This window comes from Durio zibethinus, chromosome 20 (genome assembly GCF_047325235.1).
Source record: "Durio zibethinus cultivar Kanyao isolate XHJ-2024 chromosome 20, ASM4732523v1, whole genome shotgun sequence".
Classification (NCBI taxonomy): Eukaryota; Viridiplantae; Streptophyta; class Magnoliopsida; order Malvales; family Malvaceae; genus Durio; species Durio zibethinus.
This window is the reverse complement of record NC_143181.1, coordinates 8,414,767-8,434,429: the sequence shown is the minus strand read 5'-3', so window position 1 is coordinate 8,434,429 and position 19,663 is coordinate 8,414,767. Positions and strand designations below refer to the sequence as shown.

The following is a 19,663-nucleotide window of genomic DNA, read 5'->3' as shown; positions in this document are numbered from 1 at the left end:
TGTCTCATGGGATTAGATTGGGATTAAAGCAGCAAAGAACATATGCAGGAGATTAAATGACTGACAAAGAACTAGAGCAAGCCTTTTGAATACCATACATACCACATGGAAACTAAAGATGGCTCCTTGTAATATTACCTCCAAACTTCAAAATGTCATTACATCAGACGTCAGCAATGGAATACCTCCAAGAGAGTTGAAATGTACTGAGAACATGAAATGAAACTGGGAAAGGGCAATTACATCCTATTGAGGAAAAAGAAAAAGAGAAAATATGTTCACCATAAAGGCAATTTAAAACAAGATGGGTTAATAAAAAGCATAAGAGACTTGCAGACAGTGAGTTGCATCTGAACTTAGACACTGTAAGTTACACCTGAAGTCTGTTAAAAGAACTGTTTCTTCCCTCTGACCAGGTCAGTTTCTCATCAGTGTTCCTTTCATATCAGAAAGTGAACTCCTAAAATATCTAATAAAGCCTCATTCTCGATAAACTTGGTCAGTAAGCCAATGATACTTTATATTGAATCAGTTAAACTTGGTCAGTAAGCTGCTTCTTCATTTTCTTCTTTAAAGCCTTTTCAAAGTCACGACTTGACAATGATAAAACCTGATTCAGAAGTAATTTCACCCCAGATTCCTTTACAACTGCAAATCGTGGTTTAATCCTCTTCTCCAAGCTGTAGCCAAAATATTGAGGGAATTTAACCAGCTCTGACTTTGAATAATCCATGGTTAAAAAGAATTCCCATTTGGGTATCAAGTTATCTACCAAGCTAAAAGTATATAATGCTCCATACCTTGAAATCATAGTCCCAACTTCATCCACGGTATATCCTTTATCAAGAAAAAATTCTGTCACAGGTTTCAAACTTGCCTCAATGCTAAGGCCAAACGCCTGTGGACATCGAAGTAGAAGAAGAGAAACATCAGCACCCAATGACCGGAAGTACTTAGCTGTAGGCCGTAGCTTGTCCTCCACACTATAACTTATTATGGTTGGACAGCGTGTTAAAATCTTACCAACATTCTCAGATGAAAGGCCCATTTCATAGAGGAAATCTACAGTTGTCTTAACCTTCTGCCTGCTATAAGTGAGAAGTGCAGGAAACCGGTATATAACTTTTGCCCACTGTTTCTTGTCCACACCCAAATTTTCTAAGAATGTCATAGTGGGTATGAGATTTTCAGAGAGACTAATTCCAAACAGTTGAGGCCTTTTACCAATAATGATGGGAATGTCAGACTTTGGTACACCAAGTCCAAGAAGGAACTGAACGACAGGTTTGATTTTTCGCTCCAGACTGTAGTAGGCAAAAGATGGGAATCTGCGTGTAATTAACTTGATCTTCTCCAGATCCATGCCAAGCTCCATGAGGTAGACAACTTGGGGAAGGAGCTTCCCTGCTGGATTTGTCTCACTAACACGAGCGACAGCTTTTAACTTCTTGGAACCAAGGGCTGCATCTAAAGGAGATACCTGTGTTACAGGTTTATCTTTAACTGGTGGGTCAGGAAAATTTTCAACCACATCTGCCAGAATTCTTCCATGCTCTTCAAGCAGAGATTCAAGATAAGGGATAAGAGCATCCCTGATCTCAAGAGTTGTGAGCTCTCGTCCTGCAATGTCAAGTAGAATTTCATCAGCAGTTTAACCAATTAGAATTGACAATAGTGATACTATTGGTGAAGCAGACAGCAAAACATTGCACTCGAACCTACGAGATACCGAGATTTATAAACAGAATGAAGCCTTGACACAAGGTGGTCAATAAAAAGGTCTGATTTGTTGATGATTCTTGCAGCAACTGCATTGCTCAGATCCTGCTTCTTCAAGAATAAGGTTAACACAGCCTTAGCTTCTTCCTTTTCTGCTGCTATCAGGGTTGAAGGCACCACTCTTGAACTAAAAGATCCATCTACTTCAGAATCAGCTGTCATTATATGAAAGTCGGCATTAGTTTCACATAGAGAAAGGGAAGTGGCAAAGTATGTAACATCTTTTAGTTGGTGTTGGCACATACTCAAAAGACATTGCTTACCAAACTTTGCTTTGCTGAAGAAGAGTTTCTCAGAGAAAGGAAGTTGAGTCCTGTAAGAAAATAAAGTAAATTTTCTCTTTAGCATACTGTCCCTTCCAAGCAATCAAAATGCAATTTAGTCGTGCATTCTGGAGGCATCACAAATTCATTACAGAATCAGTCATTGTATCTTAGGAACAGTTCTTTCCATTTGAGATAATTTTTCTAGTAAAGAACACTCAGATTTTCATTTCTCAAATTATCTCATCTATAGCCCCATCCTGTGGAGTTATTTTTTAATCACTTGCTACAGCTCTAAGGTTTCTGCATTAACTGGAACAAGAAATCTCTGCTCCATGTTCTCATACCTCACTAAGTGCCCAACTCTAACATATGAACCACCTATTCAATCTCAAACCAAAAATCAAATCAAACATTTGATCAAGAAAATACGCTTACAACAACCAAATGTCAATTTGAGTGAAACCCAATACCCCATAAGTGCCTACGATTGCTTCTCCTCTCTCCTCACCTTCAATTAATCCATCTCTTCTTGTCAGCACCGACTTACTCACAAGGGCAAAGATCTTCTCCACTACTTAAAAAGTAGTGAAAGTTTCAGACTATTATATCCAAAGGTAAATAAAGCACTTCCAACTAAATCTATTGTTGAAATCTTTTAAATTGAATATAAAAATAAATAAAAATTAATTAAAAAGGTAAATGATTTATAGATACATTAACCATAGATTTAATTGAAAGTGCACTTATCACCCTTAGACAAAGTACCGAAAACTTCCGCTATTTTTTAATTAGTGGAGAGGATGCTCTCCCTACTCACAAAGATACAATACTTACAGGGTGAAAAGTTCTAAACATTCAATATATGCACTCTTCCAATCACCTTGTTCTGGTCACACACATCCAGTTACCAAATTTCATTAGGCATGTCACCTAAATACATACTCATGAGTGACATTAGGAATTTAAGCTAAACAAAAGGACAAGTCAACAATTCATCTTTCTCCACAAAATAAAAAATATCGAACTAAATAAGTGTAAAAAAAAAAAAAGAAGCTGATTTTCACACAATATTAAAAACCCAAAAGCCTTCCTAAGTTTCAATAACAAAGACACACAAAGTTCACATTTCCTACTCATTTGCTTCCGGTAAAGCAAAACCCATATGATATTTCTTTCATGGTTCCCTTTATTAACAATTTATTCCTCTCATATTATAGCTTGTTTCTTAAAAAGCATCTAACTTCTTGATACCCTTATGTCCAACAATACAAATAAAAAAAAAAAGTAGGAAAAAAAAGAATTTACTTCGCTTTATTATCCAGTAAAGTATGAAAGGAAATCCTGGAGAGTGTCAAAAGAATATTGAAACAGTGAAGAGAAGGAAGAGGTAAAGCACGCACCTGGTAACGGGAAAGGGTCCTCTTGAAAGAGAAGAGAGGCTCAATGATGGCCGGATTGCATAAAAAGCTCCCATTTTTAGCATTCTAGAATATAAATTTTGTATGCCTTTTTTTTTTTTAAAGGATGTAAAGAGATATAAAAGGACAAAGATGTCGGCCCGATCTTTGTTTAAACGTATAATATTTTGGGAAAATAAATTTTTAAATCATATTGAGTTAATAAACGATGTCGTTTTACTCGCTTTTTATTCTTTTGATTTGCACCACCCGTGTCCTTAGGCACAAAAAGTAGATTTGTTTTTTTTTTTTTTTCTTACATGAAAATCTGATTTAATAATTTTAAACATAATCACGTGGAAACAATATGAAATTATATAAAAATAATATAATTATAAAATTTTAACAAAGTTATATATAAGTTTAATAAAAATAAAAAAATATATCTTATATTTGTATAAAAATAAATTATAATACGATAATTTTTATATTTTATATAAAATTAAGTGTTGTTAATTAATAAACAACATGAAAAAAAAATGTAATAGAGATAATGATGTTTTGATAAATGTGTAGTAAGATTAAAAGAAATAAAATAAAAAACAGAAAGATTAAAAAAAAATTAAAAATAATTCGAATTGAAGAAAAAAAAAAAAGATTGTTTGTGATGATTTAAATATGTGAAACATAAATCTAATTATATATCGATTAAAAAAATTAAATCTTTAAAGTTAAGAGAAATTAAAACATATAGAGATAAAGCACAAAAAATATGAATGAAAATAATAAAAAATAAATGATGATTAAAAAATTTAATAAAAATATAATTATTAATAAAAATGAGTAGAATAAGAATATTCAAACATAACCTAATTTAATTCACTTACTTAATTTTTTATATGTTCGACTCCAAAATATGAGATATAAAATTTAATATATGATTATTTTACTATATTTAATATGAAATAAATATGATACACATATACAAATTATTAACCGGTCGGTTGATTGAATTGTTATTTCATTTGTCTTAACAAAATATTTCTTTTTATACTTTAGAGGACGGGGATTGTGAAACCTGTGAATAACTAACACAACGAAAAATAAACATGAAGGGAGAGAGAGAACGAAGGAAATGAAATGAAAGTGAGGCTATAAACTAAAGGCTAAAGAGACATGGTGCTTAATGCACAAATATTAGACAAAAATATCCCATTAGAAGATGAAGCTGAGCGTAGTTACTCCAAAAAAAAAGCCAAAACTAGAAATCATCATATATGAATGAATTCTTGGATAGATTCCACTAGCTCTCTTGACAAGTTTAGCTCAGCAAACCAAAAATACCCAGACAGGAAAGCGAATTGCTCTTCATTACACCTTATAGTGCTGAATTTGCTTCTTTTAATGGGATCACTCATAGTCTCCAAAAATAGTGCCACACATCAAGAACGCCACAGGTTCAATGGTTCTCCAATGATCCATTAAATAACCCTGACAGTTGAAGCAAAAAGCTACACATCCTTGTATAACAACTGATATTTTGGTATTCGCTCTGGAGGAAGGGGGCAATTAAGAATCAGCTTGCCTTTCATGGCTCCCCGAAATATTGCCTGAAAAGTTGGGGATCAAAGATTAATTCAAAGCAGCAATGTAAATATAAATGCCCAAGTTTAATCATCATGAACAGAAAAAAATTAAAATACTATCGGTATCTTGTAGGGAAACAGGTAAAAAGTCTTAATTGTCACGTTTGTAACAAACAAATCTTGACAAAAGATACCAATAAAAGTAAAAAGAAAATGAATATGCACAGAGAAGTGGTATTTTTCTCTGCTGTCAAATGTAGGATGGCTGCTTCTTGAGCTTTGGTTTTATTAATCCTCCCAATTGATGCACATATTTTCATGAATTCTCATCCCATCTTGTAATAGAATTAAAGCTGGAAATTTCTAATTTCAGAAAACTCTTATAGAAGCAGGGTAACAATTTCTGTTAGGCTACAATAAACAAAGTAGCTTATGTGATAAAAAAAAAAAAAAACCGACAGCAGCTTATAAAATAATTTGCAGCTGCTGGACCATGCTGCTGGTTCATAACAAATTATGAGGCATCATTTTTGCATTAGCAATTTAGTACAAAGGAATGACAAAAACGGTAACAATTAGATGAATAAACCGCATCACTCAAGTGTCATGGATCATCAAAAATTAGATAACATACCTCCACAACATCTATGAAGTCCTGCTTCTCATGAAATGCACCCACCCATTTAGTGTGATCAGCAGTCCTGATTCACAGGTAAACCATTTACACATAGCATAAGAAACCTAGTATCTGAACTGAAGTCTCAGTTCAAACCCGATATCTGAACTGAAGAATTTTAATACTTAATCATTGCAAACATTTTCTACTTGAAAACAAGAAATATCACAAGAACTTTACATGGATGACCGAAGACTAAGTACTCACCAATTAAAGGGTGAGGCTAGCTATGCAATTACTTCTAGTTAAGACCAACAGGACCCATATCTTTAGAGTTTAGAGTATCGACACAAATTCCATTGATTTTAGGATTATTATGTGGCATAAGCTATGGATCTCGTTGGTTATTGCTATTTGTTTTGAGATTTTACAAACTTTTTAAAAAGCCAAAGCAAATATTAATAACAAAAGGTTATATGTGATTGAAAATGAATAAACGACTTAAATATCATAGACATTTCAACATAATTGTTTCATATAAAAGTAGCATTGAAGTCAGAGCTTAGCTTAGTTGGTCTATGGAGTCATCCTTAAATGTCGTAATTGGTGGCATCAGCAGGTTCACCAGCAACCCTCTCTCTATCTCCTGGCCTCCTTTCAACCAAAGATATAGCATTATGTATTTTATTATTAAAAATGTTACATTTTTATTTTTAATAATTCTTCAAAAAAATTATCTGCTTTCATATATCCAAATGTACATTTTCTTCTTTCTTCTGAAAAAAAAAAAAAAGCAAATAACAAAGCAATATTCAAACAGTAAAAAAAAAAGATAATTTTATTCAGAGTATGAATTTCAATCAAGCCTTAATTCTTTATAATTTTCTCCAAAACGAATTAATCAGCTAAGCAACTAAAATTGTTAGATAAGACACACAGATACAAATTACTATAATTCAATTAAATTCAATTTCTTCAACCAAATTAAATTAAAAAAAGGGCAAAGAAATAAAATGAGGTTTGAAAAGAAAAGATACCCAGAATCAATCTTCATATGATGAGCATTGAAGAATAAAACAGTGGAAGGAATCAAAGTGATGTCGAAATACTTGACGTAAACCTGAACATCCTCGGAATCTACGTCGACTAAAGCCACCGCGCCGAATTTGGAAAGCTCACGCGCTGTCTTGGCAAGGATGTCGTCGAATTGAAGACAGACGGCGTCCACGGCGAGTCCGAAGCGGAGGACGAGGACCTTGTCGATGGTGTCTCTAATGATCGTATCCACTTCTTTCTTCCGAGTCAGTGTCGGCAATAGGTAGCTCATTTTCCTCTCTCTAATTGCCTACGATTGCGTATCTCAATCCGTATGGGATTCGGCTCCTGTCCACGTTAGCTTTCAAGGGAAATTCTAAATAAACCCAAAAAATATACTTTTTAGCTCTCTATTTCTAAAAATACCCCGTATTCAAATATATCATTTATCTTTATACTCATTACTAGACGGGATGTAGTTTGGATGAATCGAATTGAGTTTAATTCTTCCGACTATATATAAAATTATGAAATTTTAAAATTAGATTTAAATTTGAATTAAATTTTTATATGATCAGATATAATTTGAATCGAATTGTATTCATTTGATTTATTGATTTTTAAATTTTAATTTTTTTACATATCATTTTAATATGATTTATAATATATTTAAATAGATTTACGTATAAAATAATTTTTATTTTACAAAAATTTTAAAAATATATAAAAGTTAATAAAAATATATAATTCGATTTGATTCAATTTTTAAAATTTTTCACATTTTGATCTAAAAATTCGATCCAAACTTAATATATATATATATATTTAATATTTGAACTTAATTCGAATCGAATAAGAAAAAAATCGATTCAATTGAAACCGAATACTATGATTTCAAATTGTTTTCTTTTTCTCATTCTTACTTACTACACCCTACATCCTAAATTCAATTTTTCATAAACACTTCCATACCTCATCCTCTTGCCCCTTATGTCTTCCAAATTATCTTTTGTCAAACTCAAGTTTTCTTTAAAAAACCAACCTAAAATAAAAAAAGTTCAAGATAAATCAAGTCATAAAGCTTTTAAGTAAAGGTAATTTGGTTGTTTTTGTTTTAATTTCCTTTGATTTCGATTGTTTAATTTAAAAAATTTTAGATGAAATCGGTGCTCCAATTCTTAGCTTTTGAAAAAACATTTTTAAAACTTTGAAAAGCTTTTGGATATTCATTTTCAGAAATTTTTAAAGATTTTTATAAATGCATATCTAAAAACTTGTGAAGGTTTAAAAAAATACTTGTCTAGAATCCTTTAAGAATTTTTGAAAATGCATGTTTAGAATCCTTCAAAAGTTTTCAAAAATGAGTCTTCAAAAATCTTTAAAAGTTTTTGAAAATGCATCTCCCAAACCCTTTAAAAATTTTCAAAACTCCATATCCAAAAACTTAGAAATCTGACAATAAGTTTCATATTCAATACTAGTATCATTATTAATATCATGTACACATTAAACCTTATATATTTGCTTAGAGAGATAATGTCTTGACTATATATATATATATATATATAAACAAATATGGCATGAACAAGAGGTGCTATCATTGGTTAATGTGATTGGTGTGTTGCAGTTAATATTGAGAAAAGTCTAATTGTCTCTTATAAGAGATGGTGAGTTGGTGCACATGTAGATGAACCAGTTGTTGATACCTCAAATCATCACATTATTGAGGGTGATAGACCTCTTATGTAGCAGCTAAATGTTTATCCCAAAGCGGGTTGTTCATCCTCAAAGCCATTTCCTGAAAGGCCAATGGATACTTTTTTACTTTAAAGCTTCAACACTTATGTTGTAGTATAAATATGAAATGATCAGGTAATAAATTCAATAAAGCTGATGCTTATTTTTGTTACTTAATGTATATAAAGTTAATAATTAATTTTGATTTGTTGTTGTTATTATAGAAACGAGGTACTTTAAAAGTGATCAACTATGGGGTAAAGTTATAGTAATGGCATATAGATGCTTATCGACAAACATATTCATGTGAACTTTGTTGAGTCAAGATTGTTGCCATTAATTGATTACACCTATTGTTTGTCTAACAATATAATAATTTTAGTATTCGTTGAAAGGTGAAAAGCTTGAGACAAACACTTTTCCCTTACCATTTGGAGAGATGACGATCATGTTGGATGATGTTTACACAATTTTTCACATATCTGTAAATGGAGCAATGATATCAATTAAGAAGTTGATGACAGAAAAGGCGAATGAGTTATTGGTGAGGATGCTTGAACTATCAGTGGTTGAGGTAACCAATGAGACTAGAATTTATTATGTTGTTTTGCTTAGACTATAATGGCTATAGGATACATTTAAAGGTGTTATTGATAGAGATTTTGATTGAGATATCGAGTATGCTACCAAAGTTTTCTTAATCCATCTCTTAAGGTGTATGCTATTATTGCAATAATAGAGATAAGTATCAGTAGTGTATTTACATTTATTGAACGACTTAACCACCAGTGATACATAAGCTTAAAGGGCAACTTACTTGACATATTTATATAGGCAGCTTGATATAGCAAGTAAAGTTTAAGTTCATCAAATTGTTGGTTATATTACACTTTTTCAAGTATGTATATTATACTAGTTAAATGATTTGTAATTGATAATATATGCATGGATTTGATTAAAAAAATATATAATTAATGATGTTTAATGTAATTGATGTATGCATGAATTTATGAATACTTTTCGACTCTAGGTCTAATAGCCAACATGGAATATTTTGATTATAAGCCTTGTGCTTGGTGATTGAAGTCCTGTACGTGTATTGATCCATTGCAGCAATTAGGGAACAGCTAGATGCCTTGCCCTTAGCTCAGGTGTGTTGGAGCCGTTATAAGACTTAACGACAACATCACTCATTACTCGATATTGTTTGTTTTTCTGGGTGTATGTTGTATGGGTCTATCGTAGAGTCATATCATTTGAAGAGAATTCTATAACAGTTCAATTACGTACAAACCATTCATCTAATCCTTTGGCTCTATGTCGTGCCAATTGATATGTACCTTCCAACACATATTATATTGCAAACAAATTTATGCATTAGTTTTGGGAGTGATGGGATATGCATGTTCTCCCTATCGATTATCAAATATGTCGACATGCTATATAAAACGAGTTTTCACTGGATTATGATGCTTGGTATGCATCAATTTTTCATTGGCACATTTAGAATCTATTGTATAGATTTAGATTTCAATCTCAATCGATCTCTAGTAAGCTTACTAGGGATATAATAAGTCATAACTCTAGTAGTTATTCCTTATACAATATTAATTACATGTTATGGATATTGATTTCCTTGTTAATATTTTATAGCTAAGCTCAATGGCATTGACTGATTTTAAAAGTGCTATTTCTAGTAGATTATATCTAGGAGAGGATGTAGGGAGAGTTTTTTGAAATTACTTAACAATATCGAATATATATATCTAGTAACAACAAAATCTTTCTGAAAAATTCATTTTAAAAAACACTAAAAGATTTTCAGTTACATATAAAGATTTTCAAAAATGAATTTTCAAATAGTACGTTTATGTTTTGGAAACATATTTTTTGAATATATGAATTTATGGTTAAAATCAGCTTACTCGATTGTCTGGTCCAAAATCTTCATTGCTGCAAATGTTTTCTCAAGTTCAATTTTTCATTTTGACAAGGTATAAGATAATGGAAATACTTTTACAGATTTTGAGTAGATTTACGATTTGATATTAAAGGTTGTAAAAAAAAAGATGAAAAAAGAAAAAAAGAGATAATTAAGAAAGGATCATGATGAATGGTGTATGAAGGACAAAAATATAATTCATTAATGGTATTTGAGTAATTTAATTTAAAGTGAATATGTAATAAAGATATTGAGTGTATAAAGCATAAATAGAGGTGTGAATAGAACCATTAAACTTTCAAATGGAGAAACTTGTTAATAGTTCTAATCAAGCCACCTCAATTAAAAATAAAATTTAATATTTGATGTAGTGTCAATATAAAATTTTAATTACACAAACAAAATTAAGAAGGTAACATATGTCTCATTTTTTTAATTAGATTCTTTAAAAAAATATATTTAAGGGACATGTGTCACATTCTTAATTTTGTTTGTATAATTAAAAATTTATACTGATAATTTATCAAATACTAACTCTAAAAATAAATCAACATCTATAATGCAACCGCATCGTCTTTATTAGCATAAACACCATGCGTTCTTAATCTTTTTTAATCTATGTATTAACTCAAAACTATCTGCAAAATGTTTCATTAGTGCTTGTCCATCATTATATACTTTAATTAAAATTAAATATTTTAAAATATAAATAATAAAAATTTTAAAATATATAAAATTAAAACACAAAAAAAAAGATTTGCAAATTTTCTTTATAAATCAAAGACATGGATTTGCAATATATATTTTTTTAATATTGAATCTATACCTCCCGTTTTTACCACCATCAAGCACCGCAAGTATGCAACACTTACCTAAACAATCAATTCAAAACCCAGCCACCATCGAAGAAAGGCAAATCGAAACTTACTACTAAACCAAAAAAAAAAAACACTAAAAAAAAAAACAACCAACATCATTTCCCAAATAGGGGAAGCCATAAAAAAAAGTATTAGCAAAACAACCAAAAGCAAGAAATAATAAAACAGATAGGAGAGTTTCAATTTTAGAGAGATTTAAAAGGTTTCGAAGTTTGAAAATTAAGAGAAATTAAGGCTAAGGGATAAGGATAAACATAGTAGAAGATAAGGCTACTTGGAGCAATAGATGTAAGTGTTTCAGGGTTTTTAGGTCGTGACTCGAGTTGTAGATTTAGGCTTGTAAGGATCGATTTTGGAAAAACTGAGCTAGGAACAGTAATGAGATTGTTGACGGCCTAGGGAGAAATTTTGAGATTGAAAGAGCTCTAAAGTCGACGACCGTCAATAAGATAGTTTTCAACAATTAAAAATCACCTAGATAGATAAGCTCTAGAGAGGGAAAAAAAGAAAATGAAAAAAATGTGTTTGAAAATGGGAGAAGAAAAATTTCAATAAAATGAAATAAGAAAAAAAATAAAATATAAACATTTTCAAAATTAAAAAATTTTAAACAAAAAGATTGTGTTGCATAGTGTACAGTGCGCAGGCATTAATATATATATAATTAGATTTTGAATAGTAGATATGCTCATAACATTAATGTATTAAATATTAAGATTTTGTTTAATTATTTATTTTATTTTATATATTAAAAAATTTATTTTTATTAAATATTTTTTAATAAATTAATTTAAATAAAAAAGCAAAATAATAAATGTTATCGAATTAATTTCAACATTTTTGTAATAAATTTATTTTAAAAAATCTTTTATAAGTAACATGATAAGAACAAAAGTCATAAAAATTCATTATATTAATTTTATTTTTTTCTCAAATTCTAAGAATTAATGATTTTACATAATTTAAGTAAATGATATATAAATGAAAAGTCATAAAATATTATTATATTAATTTCAAATTTTTCATAAAAATCATAAAATTTAATTATATTAATTTTAATATTTTCAAATTTCATAAATTAATTATTTCACTTAATTTAACTAAAATGATAAAAAGATAAAAAAATCATAAAATATTATTATATTAATTTAATATTTTCAAAATTTATAAATTAATTATTTCACTTAATTTAACTTAAATGATAAAAAGATAAAAAAATCATAAAATATTACTATATAAATTTTAATCTTTTTCATATTTTATAATTTTATTAATATATTTATGACTTTTGATCTTATTTGTTGTCATAAAAGAGAATAGATACTTTACTCCACTAATAAGAAATTATTTTTTAAGTTTCATGATATTATTGTAGTTAGATATGAGATTAGTTTTTTTTCTTTTCCTAATTTCTTTTAATATGATTTTTATTTAAACTTTATTCTTATAATTTTTAAATTATAGTATGAGTCAATTGTTTTTTTTAAAAATTTTCAGAATTGAAAAAATTATTATATAATTATACATATATGCATATATTTTATTTATTCTTTTTAAAAAATAAAAATTAATTGTATAAAGCAAGGATAAAAATCCTAATAATACTCTAATACTACTTTACTTACATTTATTTATACTATGGGTCAGACCAATAGAAATGAGTAATAACACTTTTTTATTATATTGAATAATATAGATAATTTTTAAAGAAAATAAAAATGAAAGTAAAAGTAAAATGTAAACCTAAAATCAATCAACTCAAAATAAAAATATGAGTTATTATAAAAAAAAAAGTAAAATATGTTTTGAATCATTTACATATTTTAATTTTTAATCAAATTAAATTGGATTTCAAATGAATTAATGAAGTAATGTATCCAGCAATATTTTAATATTAGCTTGCTATCCGATGTATAAATTATCCTTATTTATTTAAATATAAGTAAAAATATTAATTAATATTATTTAATCACTTACATATTTAAATTATATATAATACATATATTATAATTAAGACATTAAATTATAATAAATTGATTGTAATTGTCTTTTGAATATAAATAATATATATAATAAGTGATATTTGTATTTTTAAATTAAAAAAAAAGATTAAAGGATTATAAAGAAAGTAACAAAAATAAAAACATCCATTTAAAATTTTTAAATTTTTAAAAAATATATCTGTAGGTAAAATTTTAATCATATAAGATTAAATTTTTTAAGTTCTATATTTTTATTACAACTTATTGAGTTTTTTTTTAATTTAAAAAAATCATAGAAAATTAATTATAAATAATTTGGGTAAGATTTTATTTTTAAAAATTTTGATATTTGAATTTAAATTATGTAAGATAGATATTGTTTATGTATGAAAAAAAGAAGATATCCAATTAAGTATTCACGTAATAAATTTTATCAAATATTTTTATATGTTATAATATTTATATATATAATACAAAAATAAAATACAAAACATATATAAATTTTATTAAAATTTAAAATAGTATATTTTTATTTTTTTTCACGTCAAATTATAATATTGTATTCAAAATTATCAATTATAAATTATTTAAAAAACCCAACAGCTAAAAGCCTAAAACCCTACCGCAGAAGCAAAACTTGAAAAGAAATGAAACCATAGAGAGACCGAAACAGAAACAGAAACAGAAACAGAGAAGAAAAACACACACAGACAGAGGCAATGGCTTTGTATCTACGACGAGCAATCAGATTAAGATGCACAACATCACTGTTACTTAGAAGCTCAAAAACCCAAACATGCAATGTCTCTCATTTTCTCTTTTCCCATAACCAAACAACTTCCCATACTCAAAACCCCAATCCTTTCCCTTCCTTTGATTTCCTCAGAAATTCTCGCCGAAGTTTCGCCAAAGGAAAAAAATCAAGTATTTTCTAACACTCTCTTGCTTATTCTATGATGGGATTTTTTTTTAAAGCTGTTGTTTTTTGTTATCTTTCATTTTTTGTGGTAATTGGTTGTTGATTTCTTTGGTTGTGATTTTGTGAAAAGCAGCTTTTTTGTTATCTTTTCGTTGGTTGTGTTGATGGGTTGTTATTCGTCAGCTTTAAAGAGGTTTTATTTGTTTATTTTTTTTTTCCAGTTGGAATCTAGGGAAAATATTAGTTTCCCATGAAAATATCGATTGGGTTCTTTTTATCTGGCTTTCAAATGTTTTAGTAAAACTAGAACAAATGAGTGTTTTGGTAGTGATTTACCTTAATTGGCATTGTCAGAGGATGATTCTGGTGGGAGTACAATGGAGTTTGCTGCAGACATTGGGCCTAGTGTTAAAGCAAGTGCTGCATCACAGATGGATGCAGCAATTGATGCCTTATCACGAGAGTTAGCCAAATTGAGAACTGGAAGGGCATCTGCAGGTATTTTTTTCTAATTGGATGATTTTGTTCATATCTTTCTAGTATTTGTAATATGATGGTTTTAGATTCTTGACTTAGATACTTTTGATATGTTTTTACAGGAATGCTTGACCATATTATTGTAGAAACTGATGGTGTAAAGATGCAATTGAATCACTTAGCTGTTGTTTCTGTCATAGATTCAAAAACTTTATCAGTGAATCCATATGATCCGAATGTAAGCCACTTCTATGCCATTTTTTTTTTCTTTTTATCCAGCATTTTTTTCCAGCTAAGAATATTGAAGAGACATGAACTTGTCACTAATAAATGTGATTAATTTATTGTAATGTTTAAAGATGTTCCAAGTTTAGCAAATATTGAATTGGAAGAATGTGAAGTTTTTATTTTTTGTGCTTGTTTGTCTATCCTTTAGAGGAAAATGGTGAAACAAACATAAGTTGGTCTTTTGCTATTCAATGTGTGACCCATAGAAAACTCCTCAGCCTTCAAAAAATCTATTGTCTAGCATGTCAAATTACAATAGGCAACAATCCAAGATGGAGAAACCATACCTCTGACAGAAAATTTTTTTTTTCTTTTTTGCAGACTCTAAAAGCATTAGAGAGTGCCATTGTTTCATCTCCATTAGGCTTAAACCCAAAGGTGGATGGTCAACGATTGATTGCAGCTATTCCACTGTAAGTTTTTACTTTGTTTGAATAATTTCCACTTAGATATTATTTTCTATTCAACAGTTAATCAAATTTAGTTTGTTTGAAAGTTTGAAGAGTTTGGTCTTATCACCAACATAAAAATATTTACAAATTAAGTGCAACCTATCTGCAATTAGTTTCTTGTAATCATTTGATTATATGGTTAGACTTTCTGTGGTTCCTATATATATATATATTATATTTTCCCTGCTTGATTGTTATCTATTCTAAATCTATTTTACTTTCTGATCCCTCAACTAATGTACTTTTCTCTGTTTTGCTATGACCAGATTAACGAAAGAGCATATGCAGGTGAGTTTAGGATTGTCTTAACCATTTTTTAACTGTTCATTTTATTCTTGCATCTATGCTATTGACTGCTAATATATTCTTGCATCACTGTACAATTTTACCAGGCTATGTGCAAGGTGGTTGCCAAGTCTTCTGAAGATGTTAAACAAAGCATAAGAAGGGCTCGACAAAAGGTATTGAGTAATAGATCTTATACCTGATTAATTTTTTTTGCTGCAAAGCTCTTATCTCTAACTTTCTTTTAATGGCTAATTAAATGCAACAAAGTAGTGCTGACATACTAGAAGATGAAACTTTTAGAATGAAATATCCAGTTTGAATGTGCATATCTCATCTTATGTAAGAAGGTTCTTCCAGCTATGATCAGATGTTCATAATTTGGTAATTTTACACATTTCCTGTGCTCATTTTAAGTGGATTTTTTTTATAGTACACTTAAGATATCGAAGCCCTTTATTTCTTAATGTTTGTCCATGGCAACCTCAAAGAAATGTGAACACAATCATCCTTGAGCAAAACAGTGCTTGAACGTGTTTCTTGTGAGTGGCACAAACAATGAAAAATAAGAGCACCTTGTTGCCTTGGAAGTTATAAATTTTCATGCTGGACTCACTAGTGGTACCACGTGTCTCTGAGTAAATTTTTTGCTTTTATTACAGGCATTGGATACAATAAAGAAAGTCAGTTCTGGTTTTCCTAAGGATGAGGCAAAGAGACTGGAGAAAGAAGTGAGTTAGTTTCATTGTTGTTGAACAACTCTGTTTAAGTTGTTCATTGGTTTTGTCGTCTACTAATGTTTGAATTTTTCTCCAGATTGATGAGTTGACTAAAAAGTTTGTCAAGTCAGCTGATGATTTGTGCAAGGCAAAGGAGAAGGAGATTACTCAAGGCTGAGAAGCAATGTTGTGGTGTTCCTAGAATCCAACACAATTTTCTGTCCATTTGAAAGCTTATTGTCTTGATTTCAATCGAGTTTTAGACTCTGATATGAGTAGTAACATTACTGTAGATTTTGATAGATACAACCATTGATTCAATGATAAGTAAAATTATACTTTTGCCAGAAGGTTCAAGAGATCTTAGTTCCCTTCAACTGATGATTTTTTGGGGGCAAACATGAATGACTTTTCATGCACACTTTTCATCTAATTTCTTTGAAATGATTAGCTGTACTGCTACTTATTCTCAATTCCAAATTAACTGTCCATAAAAAGTGATGGACGCAAGTGTAAAAATAGGGTGACCATGCAAATGCAAAGATAAGGTGTTGATAAACACTCTTAAAGTTCGGAAAATAAAAAATTTAAAGAAAGTTTTGTTTTGAATATCTTTAAAATTCGTTTGGAATGTATATTTTTTAAATTTTCTTAATCATTCCATTCATTGTTACTATTCAATATCCAGCATAACTCACAGCTCGTTAACACCTACCATCTAACAGGTAACCACCATAATAAGTGGACATGTCCCCAAAAAAAAAAAAAAATCCTGTCCATCATTGTCCATAACAGTACAAAACTACATGGCTGTATTTGCTGTCAGAATAGTGTTTACGTCTACAGGGATCAGCTTTACAAGGAAATGTCATGGTTATAAGTTGTATTGAATGCATTTTTAAGTTGAAGATTTTTAATATATAAATTTTTAAAAAAATGCAAGTCTAAACACAAACATAACTCATGAATCCAAGCTGTAGTATGTTTATGGCCTTTCGGGGGTACAAGTAAGTTAAGTGGTGATTTGGAAGTTGTGTTATGGATGATTTGTATTTGTAACAAGAACGCATGGTTACGAATGTTGAAATTGGTTTTCTGAGATACGTTTCAATATTTAAATCAGTCAAGTGTTTAAGGTTTGTTTGAGAAAAAAGTGAATTGCAAGGAATACTCAAAAAACCTTAAAGGAAGAGGATTAAGAGGTTTTTTTATAATTAACTTTTTTTTTACCTTATATATGAGACAAATGATAATGATATGATAAGGGTTGTTGATAATTGATGATAAGTCCGTGTAAAACTCAAAGAAAAATAAAGTGGATGAGTGTCGGCAACATTTAATGATCTTAGACTAATATGAATTATATTTAATAATCTCAAGCAAGCGAAAGTACAATTGGTTCATTGTAAGGTGATGTCCTAATCCAACAATAATGGATGTAGTTGGGTGACTCTTCTACGTGCGAGGGCAAGTTTGTTTTGTGGTGAAGAGTATAGATGTTGACTCTTGTAAGTGATGACGTTGCAATTGGACACATACTAACTTGATAAGTGTGTGGATTGGCCATGCTGACTAAGTGGATAATTATAACAATTGCACCTAGGTTTAAGCGGGGTTATAAAATGACCACTTTTAGACTTTTGGGAGGTCGTGTCATGGAGATTTGACAAGTGATCCAAATCGAAAGATTTTATTTTGGCAAGCTTTCTTGGGGACGTACTAATGATGTGTCCATGTTAATTATGTTTTGTCTTGGCGAGCCATGTTGCATATCCATGTAGGGCGAGGGACTTTGTATTGATGAGCCATGGTGATGACATGTTTCTATTAGGCAAAGGACTTTGCTTTGTAGAGTCGTGTAGGTGAGGACTTAGAAAAATTTTCGTGTCCTAAACATTGTGCATTGCATGTGGTGCAAGTGAATGAAGTGCTTCGTTGGGAGCATTTTGGGACACACACACCTGTGTTTATGAAATATACAGCTACGTAGGACTCATGGTGCAATAGGGTTAAAAGGTTGTCAGGCACAATTAATAGGTTTGAATTATAAATTGTACCAATTCAAAGAAAAGGGAAATAATGTGTCTTTTGAAAAATTGTGTAATTGAAGCGTCAGTTTGAATTGGAAAATTGATATGGACCATTTCATGATTGGCCCAAACAGTATTTTAATTGGTATTGTTTTAACGGAAACATTTAGTGTAGTATAAATAAGAGAGAGAAAATTTTCAAACTCACTTTGTCAATTTGCAAATAAGGAAAGCAATTTGTTGTCTAAATTTCATGGATTTTCTACGGTTTACTACTATTATTAAGAAATTTTTGTGGGTGAGTGATTTTTAGGTTTTCGTTATTTGTCATTTTAAGTGTGATTAAAAAAATGGCACCAAAGAAAAGAGTGGTAATTGAAGATTTGAGTGATGATGAAGGCACTGTAGTGTCAGTTACTAATGTTAGGGCTCAAGGTAGGGGAGATAGAGTTCAAGGGAGGGGTCATTGAGCCCAGGGGGCTTAGGGCAATAGTGACCGCAGTTGTGCTATAGTAACTCGAAATGTAGGGGCTTTTGATTTTGGGGCAAATGCCCCTAACGGTAATAAGAAAATGAGAAAAAGGCAGTTGTAGAAGAGCTAAAAGACCTCGTACAAAAGACTTGGCCACCAAATGTGTACTAGTCCGTGGCCATGACAAGCATAGCGAACTAGGCCTTAGATTGCATGGCTTTCAACCCAAGGAACTCAATGTTCTTAGTTTCATTAGCCCTCAAGTGTTTAACCATTAGCCAAGTTGGGGTAAATAAAGGATTGTTGGGGTTCTATCTACATAGTTTTTGCTATGGGTTCCATTTGCTGCTACACCTATTCTTCCATTTGGTGCTAGTTACGTTCAATCTGGCTGTATCACAACTGGTGCCTAACACTTAAAGGATACTAGTTACTTACTTCATATACTACTGATTAATTTAATGGGTTCTCTCAAAAGAATGTGATTCTATCGTTCTACATATTGTAAGAGATAAACGAATGGCTATACCATCTCTGAGCTTATAGGTGATCATGCGTGGTGGAGTTATCTTCTAACAACCATCCTAATTATGATAGATTTGTGGCAGTCTGAACAAAGTCGCTTGATGTGCGATTCACTGTTAAGATTAAGTGGTCTCATGCCAATACATTGGTGAAGAGGACTCTAGAGCTTTGGGACATTGAAGCAAAGCATGTAAATACTTTGAAAAATAAAAAGTTGTCCTATAATGTGATGCCCACCCATAAAAATATCTATGGCTATTGCCTCATCCTTAGCGAAG

General features: G+C 30.2%; 3 protein-coding genes across 5 annotated transcripts; 1 reads left to right on the top strand and 2 right to left on the bottom strand.

Annotated features, from left to right (window-relative positions):
* Window positions 1-108: 108 nt before the first annotated feature.
* Window positions 109-3,592, bottom strand: MDA1 (Mitochondrial transcription termination factor family protein). Of its 3 annotated transcripts, XM_022917716.2 has the most exons (5): window positions 3,446-3,588; window positions 2,025-2,092; window positions 1,719-1,934; window positions 801-1,620; window positions 109-680 (listed from the first exon to the last, which is right to left on the bottom strand). In XM_022917716.2, exons 1-5 carry the CDS (start codon window positions 3,526-3,528, stop codon window positions 533-535), a joined length of 1,335 nt encoding a protein of 444 aa, XP_022773451.1. In that variant the 5' UTR covers window positions 3,529-3,588; the 3' UTR covers window positions 109-532. The 3 variants fall into 3 exon arrangements, with proteins under 3 accessions (XP_022773451.1, XP_022773450.1, XP_022773449.1); XM_022917715.2 differs by having other exon boundaries at window positions 109-1,620; window positions 2,043-2,092; window positions 3,446-3,592; XM_022917714.2 differs by having other exon boundaries at window positions 109-1,620; window positions 3,446-3,583.
* Window positions 3,593-4,578: 986 nt separating this feature from the next.
* Window positions 4,579-7,078, bottom strand: LOC111315021 (uncharacterized). Its single transcript, XM_022916644.2, has 3 exons — window positions 6,682-7,078; window positions 5,663-5,729; window positions 4,579-5,052 (listed from the first exon to the last, which is right to left on the bottom strand). The coding sequence occupies exons 1-3, from the start codon at window positions 6,969-6,971 to the stop codon at window positions 4,954-4,956; spliced, it is 456 nt and encodes a 151-aa protein (XP_022772379.2). The 5' UTR covers window positions 6,972-7,078; the 3' UTR covers window positions 4,579-4,953.
* A 6,761-nt stretch (window positions 7,079-13,839) lies between these two features.
* LOC111315019 (Ribosome recycling factor) lies at window positions 13,840-16,708 on the top strand. Its single transcript, XM_022916643.2, has 8 exons — window positions 13,840-14,142; window positions 14,492-14,635; window positions 14,737-14,852; window positions 15,224-15,315; window positions 15,621-15,642; window positions 15,747-15,815; window positions 16,302-16,370; window positions 16,456-16,708. Exons 1-8 carry the CDS (start codon window positions 13,938-13,940, stop codon window positions 16,534-16,536), a joined length of 798 nt encoding a protein of 265 aa, XP_022772378.2. The 5' UTR covers window positions 13,840-13,937; the 3' UTR covers window positions 16,537-16,708.
* The last annotated feature ends 2,955 nt before the right edge of the window (window positions 16,709-19,663 follow it).